This window comes from Leptinotarsa decemlineata, unplaced genomic scaffold (assembly GCF_025532065.1).
Source record: "Leptinotarsa decemlineata unplaced genomic scaffold, Ldec_3_MD MMD2_tig00000035_RagTag_RagTag, whole genome shotgun sequence".
Lineage (NCBI taxonomy): Eukaryota > Metazoa > Arthropoda > Insecta > Coleoptera > Chrysomelidae > Leptinotarsa > Leptinotarsa decemlineata.
The window spans coordinates 26593057-26611054 of record NW_027412540.1 but is presented as its reverse complement, the minus strand read 5'-3'; the positions used below and the strand labels follow the sequence as shown (position 1 = coordinate 26611054).

At 33.7% G+C, this 17998-nt stretch overlaps 5 protein-coding genes across 7 annotated transcripts in view; 2 read left to right on the top strand and 3 right to left on the bottom strand.

The window, feature by feature from the left end:
• Usp47 (Ubiquitin specific protease 47) overlaps positions 1-1468 on the bottom strand; it is a 42004-nt gene extending 40536 nt beyond the window's left edge. The window contains exons 1-3 of the mRNA XM_023172281.2: positions 1344-1468; positions 951-1022; positions 284-481 (exon numbers count right to left, since the gene is read on the bottom strand). Coding sequence (XP_023028049.2) covers positions 284-478 — 195 coding nt within the window. The 5' untranslated portion in view covers positions 479-481; positions 951-1022; positions 1344-1468. The remainder of the gene's footprint in view (positions 1-283; positions 482-950; positions 1023-1343) is intronic.
• Positions 1469-5914: 4446 nt separating this feature from the next.
• On the bottom strand, positions 5915-11036 carry LOC111516120 (uncharacterized). 2 transcript variants are annotated; one of them, XM_023172310.2, is made up of 6 exons: positions 10885-11036; positions 10609-10814; positions 10286-10431; positions 9201-9377; positions 7699-7977; positions 5915-7648 (listed from the first exon to the last, which is right to left on the bottom strand). In XM_023172310.2, exons 2-6 carry the CDS (start codon positions 10811-10813, stop codon positions 7562-7564), a joined length of 894 nt encoding a protein of 297 aa, XP_023028078.2. In that variant the 5' UTR covers position 10814; positions 10885-11036; the 3' UTR covers positions 5915-7561. The 2 variants fall into 2 exon arrangements, with proteins under 2 accessions (XP_023028078.2, XP_023028072.2); XM_023172304.2 differs by having other exon boundaries at positions 10609-10953.
• A 667-nt stretch (positions 11037-11703) lies between these two features.
• On the top strand, positions 11704-13638 carry LOC111516138 (vacuolar protein sorting-associated protein 26C). Of its 2 annotated transcripts, none has more exons than XM_074172182.1 (6): positions 11704-12003; positions 12209-12352; positions 12402-12729; positions 13038-13238; positions 13295-13420; positions 13473-13638. In XM_074172182.1, the coding sequence occupies exons 1-6, from the start codon at positions 11947-11949 to the stop codon at positions 13553-13555; spliced, it is 939 nt and encodes a 312-aa protein (XP_074028283.1). In that variant the 5' UTR covers positions 11704-11946; the 3' UTR covers positions 13556-13638. The 2 variants fall into 2 exon arrangements, with proteins under 2 accessions (XP_074028283.1, XP_023028089.1); XM_023172321.2 differs by having other exon boundaries at positions 11808-12003; positions 13068-13238.
• On the bottom strand, positions 13566-14131 carry Lamtor3 (Late endosomal/lysosomal adaptor, MAPK and MTOR activator 3). The gene has a single exon (XM_074172183.1). The coding sequence runs from the start codon at positions 14027-14029 to the stop codon at positions 13646-13648; it is 384 nt and encodes a 127-aa protein (XP_074028284.1). The 5' UTR covers positions 14030-14131; the 3' UTR covers positions 13566-13645.
• Positions 14132-15160: 1029 nt separating this feature from the next.
• Positions 15161-16271, top strand: LOC111516159 (tRNA methyltransferase subunit 11-2). The gene is made up of 2 exons (XM_023172341.2): positions 15161-15374; positions 15434-16271. Exons 1-2 carry the CDS (start codon positions 15297-15299, stop codon positions 15728-15730), a joined length of 375 nt encoding a protein of 124 aa, XP_023028109.1. The 5' UTR covers positions 15161-15296; the 3' UTR covers positions 15731-16271.
• The last annotated feature ends 1727 nt before the right edge of the window (positions 16272-17998 follow it).

Sequence of the window (17998 nt, the reverse complement as noted above, 5' to 3'; positions counted from 1 at the left end):
TTAGACCTAGGTTGGTGATACTGATACCATATCTACATTATTTGAGGACTCTGAATTATAAATAATCACGTAAATCAGTGGATAACTTATTATATTTAAAATTGAGGAGAAATCAAATAACGTCAAACTTCCGAGTATTAGAGATTCTCATCAAATTATATTACTACAGAAAAACTCAAATGATAGTTCACATTTGAATGGATCAAAAGATTTTTATTGCACTACCTCAAGTAGTTTTATTGTGCAGGGAACATTAATATAACCACTATAAAAGAATACTCACCGATTCTACTTTTCCACGTTGTAATATCAGTTCGATTTCATCAGCATTGTAAACAAACTCCTTGGAAATTTCCTTAAATATACTGTCAATTGTCCTAGATGGTACGAGATGTATACAGTATTGTTCCCTTCTGGGTGATATCATGTCACGTACAGTGACCTTAATAGAGGGAACATCTTCTGGTAGACAAACCATTTCCTGATAAGAAAAATAAAATATGAAATCTTCACTTCTATAAATGGTTCTTGAAACTCGTGAACACAAGTCTCTCAACATATAAAATTTTCCAACACAATTCTTCTCTAAATATCAAACTTAAAATACATTTGGAAAAATGTGTCAATAACCTCATTTGCTCCACTTTTATACCATCCCTCTTGTTGGTGGATAAGGTTAGTTGACTGGTTAATTATAGTACAGAGAGATATACAAATGACATAACTTTGTTAGTCAGTTACTCCAAGTAATTCTTTGGCCTGAGCTGCTAAATAAATAAACAACTTTTTGGGAATTCTTTAAGCTGATGTCTACCTACTCTCATGTTGAAGAACTTTCAGAGAAATATTTTGGACAGATTCCAAAAGATAAATATAGAAATGTATGTAGATAAACTTGATAAATACTAGGCACACTATCAACATACTTAGAAATGCAAATTTTTACTTACCGAATCTGTTATCACGCAAATCTTGAATTAGGTATTTTTTTCAATTGCCACTGCCGAAAAACTATGATGGTCCTAAAAATATCAAAAAAATGTAGGTCAAAAAGTAGAACTTATAGGTATTTCACAACTTCGCTGTAGTTAGATTATGAAGTCTTAGATAGACAAATATACAAGCAATTTAGCCAAATTTCAAGAATTATTAACCATTATATTTTATTGTCATTGCAGGAATGACAGTACAATTTCGTGGTGTAACGTTTACGTCATATGCCTGAAAAACTCCTGGCTTTTCAAAGGAATATATGGCTGAGTCGTTCATTTTAAATTTTGCCCTTGAAATTCACAATCATAGCTGCAGTCGATATTATAAAAAAAATAAAATATTTTCCTTACCGGAGAAAATTGACATGTGCTAAAATTCGTGAAACGCCATTTTCTAGTGTTTTTTATTTCAGCACAACTGTCAGTATCAAACAGACATCGATTACTAACGTCTGGAAGCAATATCCGCCTCGCATGCATACTCGCGCTTCTCTCATCAAGATAAATTCAGAGTATTCAATTTGGAAAAACTAATCCATATTCAATGTATATTTCCTGTATTTCTCAGTTCACTAATGAAGGAAAGGAATATTTTAAATTTGCACCAGTTATAACATTGGAAAACACTAATAATAATTTTTTGTACCTAACCGACATAGGTAGGTCAAGAATAGCAATATTATTGTTTTCAACAATACTTGTGGAAAAAAAGGATGGATGACAGGAACCATATAATAAATTGATATGTAGTAAAGGATAGCATAGAATGAATACAACAATACTACTTACATACATTAAAACTGCAATACTCTTCTCAATTACAGAAAAACAAATGTTAAACATTTCGAAATGAAATCATAAAACGACTGACTGATTCCATAAAGCGCTCTCTTGAAAGAAATGAAACATGCCTTTGACTGTGTCTCACAAGGAATATTGTTAGAGCAGTTCGAATTTTATGGCATATATGCGGCATTGGTCTCCAACTAATGTGCATATTGACGGCAAATGAGTTACACTTCGGAATTAATAACATAAGGGCATCCAGGAGTGGGTCCTTGATCTCCTCCTCTTCATCATCTGTATCAATGATCCAATACTTTTGAAAATCCCAGTGTGCAGAGAATATTATAACACTGGAGTCCCCCAGGGTTCCGCCCTGGGACCTTGTTTATTCATGTTCTAAATTAGTGATATCTACGTCAGAATTTCCAATGACATGAGTCAGCGTTTTAGATCTAAATGCAGATGAAACCAGATGTATTCCAAATGTAGATAACGGTGACATGGATTTTGGTGGTTTGCAGGTAGTAGATCAGTCCGCTCGATTGATCTGTTGCTAAGGCTCCATTACGATGCCGCTTCAATGCAATGCCGAAAAAGCATCTTGCAAATCATGCGCATAGATCTGTTACAAGAGATATAAACTCGTAGGTCTTTTCTATATCATCAAATACAAGTGAAGCTTCAGAATTCAACGGAGCTTTGGACCCTATATCATAAGATTGGCTACGCCATTGTCCAATATCTAATTAGATCAACAAGTACTAAATAGCAAACACAAACAACACACAGGTTTAAAACATAACACTGTCGTGGAGAGAGGTCGACGAGAGTTTTCAAATATAGCTTTATCCCTTTCGCACGCACGGTAACCAGACGCATGCTGCCGCGATTCCTGCTGGCGCGCATTTTGAACTATGCCTACGTGCCTCGCGAGGCGGATTGGCTGTCCTTGTTCATCTTTCACTACCTAAACCACTGTGCATGCTGTTTTTAGAAATAGATATCCTAATATACATAAATATTATACAAATATATCAGTTATTGAACAGAATTACAAAAAAACTGAAATATATAATACCCTATGTAATGGAATATATTGGGTAAAACATAGCAGTATAAGATGATGAAGAGATTAGATTAATAGAGAGAATGATGAACAACTCAATTGGAATATTATTGTGCCCGTAGATATTGAGATAAGGAGCGTTTGAAGAGTTGAAGGTTGTTACTTTGTTTAATTTCATTAGGAAACTTGTTATAGTCCAAGAGTCCTCTGTGAAAAATTTGATGGATGTAGCCGTTACTACGTGGTAGAAGATCATAATGAAAAGAGAAATGAAAATTTTTATGTTTATACCACTTTTAATTGTAACTAACGTTACTGCAGTTTCGTCCTATATGGACATTCTCAAACTAATACAATAAGTTTATTGTACAATAAGTGTATTGTATTAGTTTGAGAATGTCCATATAGGACGAAACTGCAGTTACAATTAAAAGTGGTAAAAAACAGAAATTTTCATTTCTCTTTTCATTATTTGTGTATCTGATGGTTATATGTAATAAACTCATTGAATTAATGTGGTGCTTTTCCAGTGAGTATTTTGAATATGAATATCATAGAAAATTATTGCAATCTATCTTATACTGTCATCCAATTGGTGAGGGCATTGGCTTGGGATGTGGGGATTGAGCAAACCGGTCATGAAATATTAATAAAAGCTGAATATTGAAAATATTATTAACGAAAAATGAAAAAAATAAAAATTAAAAGAATTCAAACCAAGTTATGTCACGACGTTTCGATTGTTAGTATCCACAATCGTCTTCGGGTGATAACTGGACTTATTCCTCCGAGATCTGACTACTTATAGGTCATTCGAGTGCTTTCACAAATCACCTCTTCCCGCTTCATTGGTTTTAGCGGGAGTTGGTCGTTTTTCGCTTGATTAGAGGTTTCCATATGTTACGTATCTCTACGCTAGCTTGACTAAATGCGTTGTTGTACAACATATACGCGGCTTCTTTGAATTTTCTCCTAAACCAGTGTTTCTCTTTGTTGGATGATTTCAGCTTGAGCCGCTTGATGTTATGTTGATATGAGTCCAAACATGCTCTGCTATTCCGGATTTGCTGGTTTCTCCTCGCTGTGCGTGTTTCTTGTGCTCAGCAATGCGAACTTTCAATGGCCTCTTAGTTTCACCGATGTATGATTCTCCGCACTCGTAGGGTATCCGGTAAATGCAATTCTTGGAATCGCAGTCCGCGTTTGGTGGCCTGGTTTTCGTGAGGCTGCTACGGATAGTGTTCCCAGATCTGAAGCAAGTCATGATGTTATACTTGGATCCAATCCGTATTATCCTTTCCGATAATCCTCTGATTTAAGGTAGTACAAGTACAGGTTGTGGCGGCTTCTCTTTCTTGTGGAGTTCTTGCTGTCTTTTAACTAAGGCCTGTTCTACCATCGCTCCGGAGTAACTATTCCGTTGAGGGTCATTTTTGATGATGCCTAGTTCCTTTCGAGACCTTCCTTTGTATTACAGAGCCCAAAAGCACGGTCTAGTAGAGTCTTGATGATTCCTCTCTTAGTCGAATGATGGTGGTTGGATTTCTGGTTCAGATACTGTCCTGTGTGAGTGGGTTTTTCGATATACAGATGTTTCCCATTTAGTGTCGGCCCTCTTCACCAATACGTCTAAGAAAGGCAATTCGTTGTGGATTTTCTTCTCCATTGTGAAAGTGATGCAGAGGCGAAAAAAAAAGCCCTTCACGGTTGAATCTAAGGCAACGTCAGGTGTAGCTGACGTACATAAACCCTCTTATGGGAAGGTTGTCGCGGGTATCAAGGTGAGAATCTTGCACCTTGACTATTCGACTACCTTATTAATGATGATACAGCAGAGCATATAATTTGGACCTGCCCCGCTGGGGATCGAATCAGGTTTTTAGAGTTCGGCAGAGCCCTAGTCTTACCATCTGTTTTTCCGTTAATCAGCTGTCGCCCCCATACGAACGACAACTCTCAGAAGTTGAGAAACTTGTGCGAGCTAAGGACTAACGAGGTCTTGCCTTTTAACGTGTGATTCCTAAAACGGTTGCAGAATCTGACCTGAAAAACCACTCACCCTACAAACTAATCGGCTTCGTTAAGAAGCTGGGTTTATTTGGTCAAGCCACAATAAATCCTTGCGGGTTGTGGTGGAGGGGCGAGTAGACCCTCTCACTTTGGACCTAACCTAACCTGCCTCGTGAATAATAATATTCGTGCCAAGTACACGTTGAAGTTAAGTAAATGATGAGTTGTCTATTCAACTGTAAAGTGTGAATTTGGCCGCCCTCTGAACTTGACGCCCGGGGCAAAGTCCATAGTCCCCGGCTTCCCCCCCCTCCTAGATCCGGGCCTACGAAGTACTTCTTGACGTACCAACTGAAATTGTTCATTCTTTTCGTTTTAGCTTGGATTGGGAATGACATCCCTCAACGAGGATCAAGAGATACATTTTCAAAGACCGAAATAAAGTAAAACACTATTTTCAATTTTTATAATAACTCATTTTAATGAATAGAATCAGACTATGCAGTATTCATGTAAATCTAACATCACATACTGTATACTAATGTGAATTAGTTTTATGTAATGATATAAATATAAATTATATTGATTCTCAATCTCTCTTCTAACTGAAAATAACTCTCCATCATATAAATATTTTTGAACCTTTATCAACCATTTTCGGTATTTAATGTACAATGGAAAGTTAATAATAAATATTTGTTAAACATTTGAAGCAATGTTCAACAACTTGAAAAAAAGAACCTGCATTAGTCAGAAATGCTCTTTATATGTGATTTATAAAATCAAACGGATTCTGATAGTAATGATAGGATATATGTCGAACGCGTGGAGTAATTGTAGCAAACCACGCAGATATTATTATGCTATGCAATGTGTAAATTACCCTTGGAAATTCCAATGGAAAATCTATTATTAATACTCCATGAAAGATGTTATGAGAAATTAAACGAGATAGATGACAAATTGAACCGGGAAAAACATATTGAACTTGTGATATCCAAAACACTGCCAATTATTGGTGCCCTCTTCAAGTGTAAAGAATATCTGAAAACTCAAAGCAGACTTGTATATAACGTTTTATTTCTAATCTTTGATATCCGGTTACAACTTTGGGAATATGTTGTAAAAAAACTTCTAAAACGAGTACTGCACAAAACAAAATATCAAATTCCAACAAAAACTATTTACCAGGAAACAAATATAATTCTAAAAATAAACCAAACTTCTTGTAGAAGATTACAACAAATTAACAAAAATGCAATCGTTTTTTTAGTTATGTGAATAGAATATATTCTTATAATACCAGACAAATTAGCAATAATCACCTTCACTCACCAAATGTAAGTAGAAACTAATCTCTGAATTATCCAATGAACAGATGTATAGAAATTTAAAATTCATTCCTCTCAATATAAAAAATTTGGATAATTACAGCCGATTTAATATGGAACCCACTACTGATATTTCAGAATTGTAGCAATAAATATTCAAGCTGTAAAAATTATCACACTCTAGTACCTGATATTATATTACAGTACCAGCATCATTTAACAGAGATCAAACAGTTTATGAAGAATATCGAAGAAAGATACATACTAGAAATTAAATCTCTCTCAACTACTACACCGTAGATTCTGGTAAATCCCTGCTACAGGTGATCTTCTCAAATAATCTTAGCATGGTCTTGCTGTTGGATGAAGAAGAATCATATGCAAGACCAAACTCTGTGAGGCATGTCTGTCAGATATAATGTGGAATGTTCCTCCTGACGAAAATCAAGTAGTTTTCATAAAAGAGCTCTAAAACAACGCATTTTAAACTCATCATTTCAACTTTTTTCTTTAAAAATGTATTTAAATACTTTAAAAAGAGGAATGAAATAATGCATTCAACTTTTAAAGGGATTCGTTTCTATTTCACCATTTGGCAACATCGGTTATAGCTAATAAAGGACAATGAATCTGTTACCTGTATGAGCCAAACAAAGATGACATATTTCAGAGACGTGCTATTCTGTTAACTTATGTTCCGAGTCATTCTGTGACATATGAGATTTTGTGCACATAAGCTATTTTCCTCTATATAAATAAATAACAAAACAACTGTTGTTTATGTGGCTTGTGGAGGTGGCTTTATTGAACTATAATTTATATTCTGCGTTAATTGTTGATTTATAAAGATAATTTTCCTTTTTTAAAGTAGAATATCTAGGTAAGTATAAACTATTTCAACTTGATATAGGCGCTGTTGCCAATATGTGAATTAGAAACAAATCCCTTTAAAAATAAAACCCAACATTTGAAACATCAATTTGAATACTTTTCGAAGTGAATTTGAAAAACTCATGAATTGAACTCAACTTCATTTTGTTCAAACTTGCATTTGCTGTAATAACCCAAATTGAGGAACATTCCCCATTCAATATCCAGCGTGGTGTTAGCCTGGGAAGTGGCCGTTTTCCGGTAGGCATTTACCAGAGCCTACAATGTAGGTAGTTGGGAAAAATGAATACTTTGAGATTTTATTTCAAAATATTAATTTTCTAGTACCAGCATTATTTGCTGCTTTGAAATTTTATGCTAAGGAGTATGCACTACCAAATGTCATTTTGTAAATTTTGATATTTGTAAATTTCAACTGACTCTGCTCAATGATCTTTCTAAATTTTGCATCTGAACTTTATAAATAAACAAATTTCCCCAGGAACTCAACCTTTATGGGCCGTATATCCATATGGACTCAGTAGCAAGGGGATATGTTGAGTATCCGCAAAGGTGGCACAGTCAAACACTACCTGAAAAAAACTGGAATCATCTTTTGAACTTTCCAACACATCGAACTTACTTCTATGAAAGGAAAGATTGTACTCTGTTTCTTAACCTCAAAGTATCTATCAACGTCATAATGTAATTTATATCTCCCAGGTATAAAGTCGCCTCTCTCTAGAAATTGAGAGAAACTGCCGCTGGCATTAGTGATTCCTTCATTGATGTACGTCCATCTTCCATCGATCAGCTTATAAAGACTCACTTGCAGTCCAGCTATCGGTATCCCTTTGCACATGTCTGTGACCTGTGTTGAAATTGGCGGCACATCGATGGTATTTGATTTCAGGATGGATTCCTGGAAATAACTTTTTTTTTCAGTCTTCAAAACAAATCACCATCTACAAAAAACAATCAGGGATACGGGGTGCGCCAAATATGAAGCTGACAAATGTGAACTTGAATGTCTGTCGTTCACAAAATTCAAATTAGAGTCAAAGAAGTATCTTTTTGGCCAACCTTTTTTTTTTCGTTGTTCCTTTTTCTACATAAACTTGAAACTCATTTATGGAAGGATGTGTAATGATGCAAATACTTCGATAAGGTCGATAAAATTACGACAGAATTTTTGGGGCTGAGTGGAAGAACATTTCAGTGGAGGTCTTGTCTCTGAATGAAGTAAACTCCGCTCGTTACTCCTGTTTATTAGCTGATGGTCACAAATACAAAGTGTACAATTTATGTGAGAAACAAAGGTGACTATCATCTCTCTATTATTACTATAATTATATATTATATTATCATTACTATAATTATAAACCAGATTAGATCAGATGACTGTATAACATTAGGTTGGATATGACTTTTTTGTTGAGAGTATAACAGCCTTTTATAAACCTTTTTTTGGGCATTTTCGGCTTCCACAATCTGAAAAAATTGGAAATGTTATTTAGAAAAACTCTAGTGAAAGTATCTATAAAAGAGAGAAAAATCTCCAACTGTTCTTCGATGTTCCAGGCTACCAAGGTTCCTACAATGGCAAATAACAAAAAAGGCTGCTTTTAATTCTGCTTTTAAAACGCCTTCAAAGAAAATGGATATAGCGAAGCCATACCCAATTCCTGACTTTGATATGATCTTGAAATGAAGATAGGAAAGTTCCTAATGATTCCATTCTTGTTTCCAGTAAAGCCAACCTAAAATTTTTACTGTTCCTAGTATGAATCTCAAAATCCCTATATGAATACCAAAATTTTACAATGATCAACAGAAGATAAACATTGTCAAAATTATGTTGAAATAGAAAAGAGCAACGTTAATAATTCAGGGCGTTACTTCTCACATGGCATATTCTTTCTTTTAGAGCAAGGAAAACCCTGGAAATAAACTGATGACTCTTCTTCGACTCCAATCGAGGGCAATCGAGGATAGAAATTTCTTTCTACTGTCAATTTTCACTATTTTTTTCGGTTTATTGACCATGAATAAGACCATGAATGAATAGAGATGTGACTTACATACTACAGCTGCACCAGTGTACCATAAGAGAATACTGAAAAACATGAGGGGACTCAAGCTCACCTTTTGGGCCATCTGAAATTCTAGAGAAGCTTTATCTTCGCCCTCATCTTCATCTTCATTGTCGTGATCAGAATCACCATCCTCCATGTCGGGTGATTCCAAATCATCATTTTCACCTAACAATACTCCTGTATTCGAAGAAACTTCCTGTTCCTTCTTTCCATGTAAGATTTTATTCTGTAAAAGTATTTAGTTCGGTCTAACTATTGTTACTGAAGTTTCTTCCTATAGTTTATTGCATTCGTTTGAAAATTACCTTATAGGAAGAAACTGCAGTAACAATAGTTACAAATACAAGTGGTATGGAAACATAGAAAGTTTTCTCATTCATCATGATGATCTACCATCTAGTAACGGCTACATCCATCAATTTTTGAATAAAATGTAACTTTTTCATGTTACATTTACAATAAAATACAAGTTACAATAAAATGTAACTTTTTCAAGTTACATTTTATTCAAAAAACTCCTTGTGAAGAAAGCTTCACCAGGTAAGTAAATGGTTCAATAATACATATCTATCATAAGTTTCGTTTCTCAAAGTTGTAATTCGTTTTAGGAACAGCTAGTTGATGAAAAACAGATTTAAATGTCATTAATGTGAATGATTTCAATTCAGCAATAAATTTTGATAATATTATGAACTATTATTATTATTATTTTGGTTTTTTTTCCAAACCCGTTGTAGGTTTCAGCTGAATTGAGACAAATTATTATAAGATCTTTCAATCTTCAACTAGAATTTTGTTTACAAGTTACACAATCACACACAAGACTCTGTGATGTACTTTTCACATACGTTTTCTGACAGTATTTTCATGTAGGACTACAAATACTCTGAATTGAATAAACATATTCATCTATCTGTCATCCAAATTAATATCTGGTGCTAGGACTATAAAATCAATTGAACCTGTAGCAGGTAAAATCTTAAAACATCAGTTTGATAATTCTTTAATTACTTCTTTAAGATATACCATTCAGCACATGTTGTTTTCATGTCTGAATAAACAAACTATTATATTCTGGAAACGTTCAATGAAAAATATATTACTCAAACTTCATGAAACCATTTAACTACTCACCTTTTTAGCACTATATATTTGTGCAGCTTTTAGATGCCTAATAGTGCAAGTGTGTTTCAATAAACTGAGTCGATGAGCATGAAGAGTTTTGTGGCAATAAGTGCAAAAGGCTCTAGTTGGTTCACCTTCAACTCCCTTAAGCCAGCCTAAAAATTAAAAATATTATAAAACATTGCTTCTTGCACAATTTGAAAAAAAAAAAGATAATTGAAGATTTTGCTGAGGTGTAATAAAGGGCAAACTGACTCGGCTTCGACTCCTTCACAAAAAGTGTCTTTGGAAGATTATCAACATTTTCAATGGAATAATTACAAATAAAATACCCTTAAAATCTGGCATCTGCTCCCATGCCGGGCGATATGTTTGTTTATAATATCGTCCTTTTAGATTAACTTTAAGTGATACATTGTTTGAGCTGTTTGATGGCGTGATATCAACATTATCGTAAGACTCCACTAATTGTACAGGTATAACTTGATATTCTGTTTCTTGGTCTTTATCAACTTGTTCAACTTCTGGGGATTCCATTCTTTAGCGCCAATTCCAAAAATAACCAAATATTAGTGATATTACTAGGTATATTACCAAACCATATATACCTAACTAAAGACACCAAACTTAATAAATCTAGTGAACTTCAAAATGGCGATTAACGCTACAGCTGACACCTTCAATAAAAAAAAGGAAGTAGATACCTTCACAGGTAAAACTTTTTACCAATGATGGCGCTAGTGTGTTCCACAAACATAAACGAATAACAACTGATTTGGAACTTGTTGTTTTTATGGAGTTCACTTTCAAATTTCATCAATTTTGTAAGACTTGTAAATCATGTAATGCTATTGCTGAAAATATTTTGTGCGGTCATTCATTCAACTTTGTATACAATGGTTTTTAAGTCCCGAATGCGGTCCATTAGTTTTACATTTAGATTTGGACTAGTTTTGACTGGTTCATTTTCAATGATGCCTTAGTGAACAAAGCTATGATAAAGCAGTTGTATGAGTTCAGTACAACTGACACTCCATATATTCTTCATTATAAGAATCTCTTGCTCAACAAAGACTCCCCTTCTAAGGCTTGACTTAAGGATCTTTTCTCTTCTTTCAACACCATGGCGAGGTCGTTTATCTTTATTTATTAATCAAATTTTCAACCTCAGCTGTGAGGAACGACTATTTTTATTTTATATTAAGAAGAGGCAGCATAAAGTGTGAAATAAAAATAGAGTGAGACACTCTACAAAAGCGTCGAAAGGACACAAAAATCTGATATTTTTTGTCCAGAATTCACACTTGTACCTAACTGTGAAACCACAGTTATAACTGTAAATTATAACAAGCGTCTACTCTTTGCACTTGGCATATTAGATGTCAGTTAATGAGTATATATTCACAGGTATTACTGTGAATTCACACTTGGAAATGTGAATTGAAAAGTAATGCGGTTCTTTGCTTTCATAATACACATGTGACCCACTATCAATGAAAGTAACTATTTATTAATATTAATGGTTGACGGTTGTTGTCTCTAGATGCTTTTTAGCGTACAATAAATATATACAGAATTCTGAAGGCTGATAACAATTGTAATTGAGTGTGATTAAGTTGAAACAAATTTAATTTGTTGACATTACATTCTATTACATTAGAAATTCGAATATGTCTATAAATCTAGATATTAGACTGAAGAGAGCTGATAAAGTTTACTGTGAAGGGGCAAGTATATCTATTTAATGACTTTTTCAAAAAATCTCATTGAATATAAAATTGTAGTGGTAAACCAGATAGTCTCAAAAATAATCATAATGATAAATTAAACCTAATGTATTTCCAGAAAACAAGCTTGTGCACAATATATTCCTCTATTTATCATGTACTTTTACATGTATATAAATGTATCAATGATTACTTGTATCTTCAGGAAAATGTCTCAGGAGTGATAGTAATATCCAGTAATTCAGATTTCAAACATGAAGGAATAACTCTAACAATGGATGGATGTGTAAACTTACAGGTCAGCTCAAAAAATGTAGGGATCATCGAAGCATTTTATAATTCAGTAAAGGTAGGATCCGATGATGTTTGAAATTTCTCCAATAATAATTGATTTGTAGCCAATTCAATTACTGAATGTAACTTGTGAGGTGAGCAATTCTGGAAGGCTGCCTTCAGGTACCACGGAAATACCCTTTGAGATACCTTTGAAACCCAAATCCAATCGTGTCCTATATGAAACTTATCACGGAGTTTATGTCAACATCGGTTATAGTTTGAGGTGTGATATTAAAAGATCTTTCCTCTCGAAAGATTTGCAGAAAAGTCAACAGTTTTTGGTACAGTACAGACCTGGGTTTAATGCTTGTCCACAGTCACCCCTTAAAGATAAGAGAGCTCCAGTAAATTTTACACTCAGTCCTTCAACCCTGGCTTCAGGTGGAGTAGGTAAGATAAGCTTGTGTTGAAAAAAAATGTTTGAAGAAAACTTTGTATTTCTCGTTTTTTATATGAAAAGTAGTAAAGCTCCAAAAAGGAAGAGAAGTTCAAGAAATATCTATGAGTTCTTTTGAGAAAATGTATAGATCTTTGAAGAATATTTTCCAGACAAACAAGAAATAGGGGCCATAGAAAAGTTAAAAAAAATTATGGTTCTAGTGTTTGGGAAAGTGTTTTTTCAGTTTATATCTGAAACATTTTTGAACAACCTATACATTTTCTCAGTGTTCTGAGATTTGGTAATTTTTTTTCATAAGTGCGTTATATCAAGCAGGCACTATTTAAAGGTGCTCCCGATTTTTTGTTGAATGGTCAACTGGACACAGTATGTTGCAACATTACAAAACCTTTTAGAGGAAAACTAGTGTTGGTCAAATGCGTGGTTCCTGTTAGATCCATAGAGTTGCAACTCGTTAGAGTGGAAACATGCGGATGTGCCGAAGGATATGCCAAAGAAGGTAATTGAAAAAGTCCTGAATTACTTTGATATAATGTTATAAAGTTGAACTTGCAGCTACAGAAATACAGAATATCCAAATAGGGGATGGAGATGTACCTCAGAACATTCCAATTCCAATTTACATGGTATTCCCGAGGTTATTTACTTGTCCCACGTTGATAACAACAAATTTCAAGCTAGGTCAGTAGCTCAATATAATTTGAAATGTTTCTGATGAATCCTTATTTTTCAGAGTTTGAAATCAATATCGTCATGATTTTCCAAAATGACCATTTGATCACAAACAATTTTCCCATAGTGTTGGTCAGGGAGTGAAACGAACATGAATTTTCTTAAATATTTTATCAATAGTAATATAAAACAAGTAATCTCAACATCTAAATATATTTTTGATCAGACCATATTCTATGATTCTGCAACTACTGAAGCTAAGTCAGAAACTATAGGATCCAGCTGCGTTTCCAAAGCTAGCACATGTCCAGTGTTACACGAATCGCTGGTGATGAAAGATATTACGAGAGGTAGTTTGTTCATCTGTATGACTTGGTACTGAGAATATGAGCAAATTATGGTGCTTGTCTTTCCCAATCCCAGTTTACTTCCTTGATCAATGGCCAATCCGAATGTTGATATGAAATTGGGTCTGGTAGCATGTTCTGGCGTTTTTTCTGTAGCAACCTTTAATAGAGGTACACCATCTCTGTCTGTAACTAAAATACAGTACAGTCCGCTGATTCTAGCTATTATGTCTTGAAGATATTTTCTTGCCTCTTCAACCATTATTGACATTTCACGTGAGACCAGTGATGGTAATGATAGTCAATCGGAATTTGTTTTTATGATTTGAGTAACAAACATGACAATACTGGGACGTCAATATTTTCTTATTCTTCTTTAATGTTCTTCTTCGGATTATGGCATCGCCTGGATGGTAATCGATTCCTACGAACTTCAATTTGGATTTATTGGATTGAATCCTTTTTTAGTGATGGGCAAAATCAGATGCAGCTGAATAATGAAACAACTACCATATAATTAAAGAGGAGTAATGCGAATTATCGCGATAATCAATCCGATATTTCACCAATGTTTTTCTGAGCTGAGGTTTAGGTTTAATTTTCCAAGATGAGCGCTAAGTTGGATGATCATGAGTACGATACGATGTAGACATTTATGTTTGATAATTCTAACTTGAAGCTACGGGAAAGCATTTAAATATTGCCACAAGAAATAAATAGTCTCTGTTATTTTCTATTTTTGTTGTTACATCTACCTATTTTATATAACTTTGCTGTTCAGTTAGCCGGTTATGTATCATGCCCAGTTTTCCCTAAGATACAAAAAGAAAAAGTTCGCCCACAAAGAAGATATGTGGATGCTATATGCTATCGCAGGGCTCTCTTTTGTGTAGTGAATGTCCGTTATGAAAGTATATCTGTGTCCAGCTACCGGACTGAGGCATGGTCGGTGGGAGAAATCGTATCTGCGTAAAGTTTGGGTCGGTGTATGACAAAGTTTTAGGAAAATAGGTAGAGAAACTTTTGTTTACAATTTTACGTAGTACGGATTAAGGAGTAAACAATAAATAGATATTGAAATGCCATTTGGGTTCTTGTAGATATATAAAAGTCAAGCTCACCGGCCATGACTAAAGTTAACGTAATATCAAATGTGAAGTGAGGGCCCTCTTTACTCATTCCAGTATCCAGGCCGGGGTGATTCGGATAACCATGGTGAGGGGCCATATATGGAAAAAAAACAGCAAAAGTCCTTCTGAGGAGAAAGCGTACTTGAAAAATATGATGTTAAATGAACAATATATGAGTGAAATAACTACAGGATAATTCCTGTAATTTGTTAACACGAAGGAATTGGTCAAATGCACCGAAGAGGGAACAACGGCTATACAATAAGAAGAAGTTGAAAGTAGTGAGGTTATGTTATGAGCATTAAGGAAAACTTACATTTTTTCCACATTTGAAACGTGAAATGTCGGAAAAGTGAATGATTCCTAATTTGTGTACTTAAATATTTGTCTATCACTAATATATCGAAAATGAAATTACTTACCCATAACATGTTAACGTCCAAGTGTATGAAAGGTGTTAGTGTAGGCTATCCTCTTGGTTTGAATGTGAGTAAAGTAAAAGTTTTCATTTCATATCGATGTTTCATGTATGAATTCTTTTTCAGGCATCAGATGTTAGGGTTTCTGAGGTGGATTTCAATCCAGAGTTCGTTGCAAAAATGATTCCAAAGCTGGACTGGTCTGTTTTGTATAATGCTGCAGAAAGTATTGGACAGCTTGAAGATTTACCAAAAGAACTAATAAGCAACTATGAAAATAATCCCGAATTTTTAAAAAAAGTCCATCATGTACTTCTTGAAGTCGATATAATTAATGGAGAGCTGATATGTCCAGAAACTGGTAGGAAATTCCCCATCAATAATGGTATTCCAAATATGCTGTTGAATGAAGATGAAGTTTAAAAATACTTTTGTTACATGAAACAGTCATTACTATATATTGTTTCCCCACGTATAATGATTGGTTGGTAAACCAAATTCTTTAATTTTATGTGATGGAAATAGCTGATACTTGATGAAAATCAATAGGGTATTCAGGAAACACTTCATTGTGAGATTTTCATGAAACCGCAAAAGCTGTTTCATTTTAAAACATTTCTTTCAGGGGTGGCCATAATAACGGTTTGGTTAGTGCAATTCCTTACATTCAACAAGAGCTCAGAACCCAAAATTAATTGTCTTTAAGGTATCCCTAATATAAAATTCTACCCTAGAGAACATTCCCCGCGTCAAAGTTAAAGTGGAGTATATGAGCACTCTTATTGATTTTCATGGTAATTTTTCCAAGTAAGAAAATGATTTGGTTTATAAACCAGGTGGAAATTTTAAAAAGTTTTTTAAGGTATTATAAAGCCAAGTTGAAGACCCTTTATGTTCAATATTTGTATTATATACAATTTTCATTTGTTACACTAAACCAGAATAAATGTGATACATTTTTAAACTATTTGATTTTTTTCATTCCTCCTAATTAATTATACAGACACCAATCAATACCCTTAGCAGTTTTTGGTTTGTAGAAAAGCATTAAACACTTTTACAAGTCTGAAATTTCTTATTTAAAATCACGATTGAAAACTTGTAATTTTTGCTGTAGTTGAGCCTAGAGCTAGAAAGCAACAGTAGAAGACACATTCATATCCTAACAAATTTATTGTGGAATTCTGATTACTATTTGTACAATTTGCAGAACTCCTTTTTCAGGCTGATAATGCGAAAATTGCATACCGATTTTAAACGCCTTCCGTTTCAGTAAAAGGTTGCATTATCATACTTTAATTGGAAAGTACTCTCATTTCAAAAATGTTTTTGCATGATGTTCACATCTTTGTATAAAGTTAAATTTTTAAAATTGATGGCTTCCTTTGGAAGATTCCCACATTTTTTTTATAATTCCCTATTTCCCTAATTCATGTAGTGAAAGTGCAAATAAGTAGATGAGTAAAATTTAAAATGATAGATTTTTGTTGGGGTTGTAAGTTTTGTTTCAGAAATACCAAATTGTAGACAGAAAAACGTTTATTGACTCCAGATATTACAACATATTCAACATATAACAAGCCTTATATATTAAATTTTATATTTTTGTTATAAAAATACTTTGAAAATATACTTCAAGTATGATACTCATAATTTGAATAATATTGATTATTATACTACAATGGTAAGTTTTCTTTTAATTTCAGAAAAATGTCTAATATAATGAGCTACTAATTTAGTCCTATACATTTTATGGCAAAAGGGAAATAAATCTCATCATTATTTTTATTGAAGTGAGACAAATAGTAGTAATCTGTAAATATTCATAATTCTCTCGTTTTTGAAATCGCAAACATTTTGTGAAATTATCAGATGTATATCATTTATATTTGATGAAAATTCACAACATATTGTTTATTGGTATGTGTATGAAAGGTGTTAGTGTAGGCTATCCTCTTGGTTTGAATGTGAGTAAAGTAAAAGTTTTCATTTCATATCGATGTTTCATGTATGAATTCTTTTTCAGGCATCAGATGTTAGGGTTTCTGAGGTGGATTTCAATCCAGAGTTCGTTGCAAAAATGATTCCAAAGCTGGACTGGTCTGTTTTGTATAATGCTGCAGAAAGTATTGGACAGCTTGAAGATTTACCAAAAGAACTAATAAGCAACTATGAAAATAATCCCGAATTTTTAAAAAAAGTCCATCATGTACTTCTTGAAGTCGATATAATTAATGGAGAGCTGATATGTCCAGAAACTGGTAGGAAATTCCCCATCAATAATGGTATTCCAAATATGCTGTTGAATGAAGATGAAGTTTAAAAATACTTTTGTTACATGAAACAGTCATTACTATATATTGTTTCCCCACGTATAATGATTGGTTGGTAAACCAAATTCTTTAATTTTATGTGATGGAAATAGCTGATACTTGATGAAAATCAATAGGGTATTCAGGAAACACTTCATTGTGAGATTTTCATGAAACCGCAAAAGCTGTTTCATTTTAAAACATTTCTTTCAGGGGTGGCCATAATAACGGTTTGGTTAGTGCAATTCCTTACATTCAACAAGAGCTCAGAACCCAAAATTAATTGTCTTTAAGGTATCCCTAATATAAAATTCTACCCTAGAGAACATTCCCCGCGTCAAAGTTAAAGTGGAGTATATGAGCACTCTTATTGATTTTC

Bases quoted from the DNA above. Each gene is read 5' to 3' on its own strand.
- Lamtor3 (XM_074172183.1), bottom strand. From the start codon at position 14,029: ATGTCAATAATGGTTGAAGAGGCAAGAAAATATCTTCAAGACATAATA.
- LOC111516120 (XM_023172310.2), bottom strand. From the start codon at position 10,813: ATGGAATCCCCAGAAGTTGAACAAGTTGATAAAGACCAAGAAACAGAA. The intron at 10,432-10,608 runs GTATTTTATTTG...TTTAATTTTTAG, and splicing joins GCAGATGCCAGATTTTAAGG to GCTGGCTTAAGGGAGTTGAA. The intron at 7,978-9,200 runs GTGAGCTTGAGT...AGTTATTTCCAG, and splicing joins AATTTCAGATGGCCCAAAAG to GAATCCATCCTGAAATCAAA.
- LOC111516159 (XM_023172341.2), top strand. From the start codon at position 15,297: ATGAAATTACTTACCCATAACATGTTAACGTCCAAGTGTATGAAAGGT. The intron at 15,375-15,433 runs GTGAGTAAAGTA...ATTCTTTTTCAG, and splicing joins GCTATCCTCTTGGTTTGAAT to GCATCAGATGTTAGGGTTTC.
- LOC111516138 (XM_074172182.1), top strand. From the start codon at position 11,947: ATGTCTATAAATCTAGATATTAGACTGAAGAGAGCTGATAAAGTTTAC. The intron at 12,730-13,037 runs GTAAGATAAGCT...TTTTTTCATAAG, and splicing joins CCTGGCTTCAGGTGGAGTAG to TGCGTTATATCAAGCAGGCA. The intron at 13,239-13,294 runs GTAATTGAAAAA...TTGAACTTGCAG, and splicing joins CGAAGGATATGCCAAAGAAG to CTACAGAAATACAGAATATC.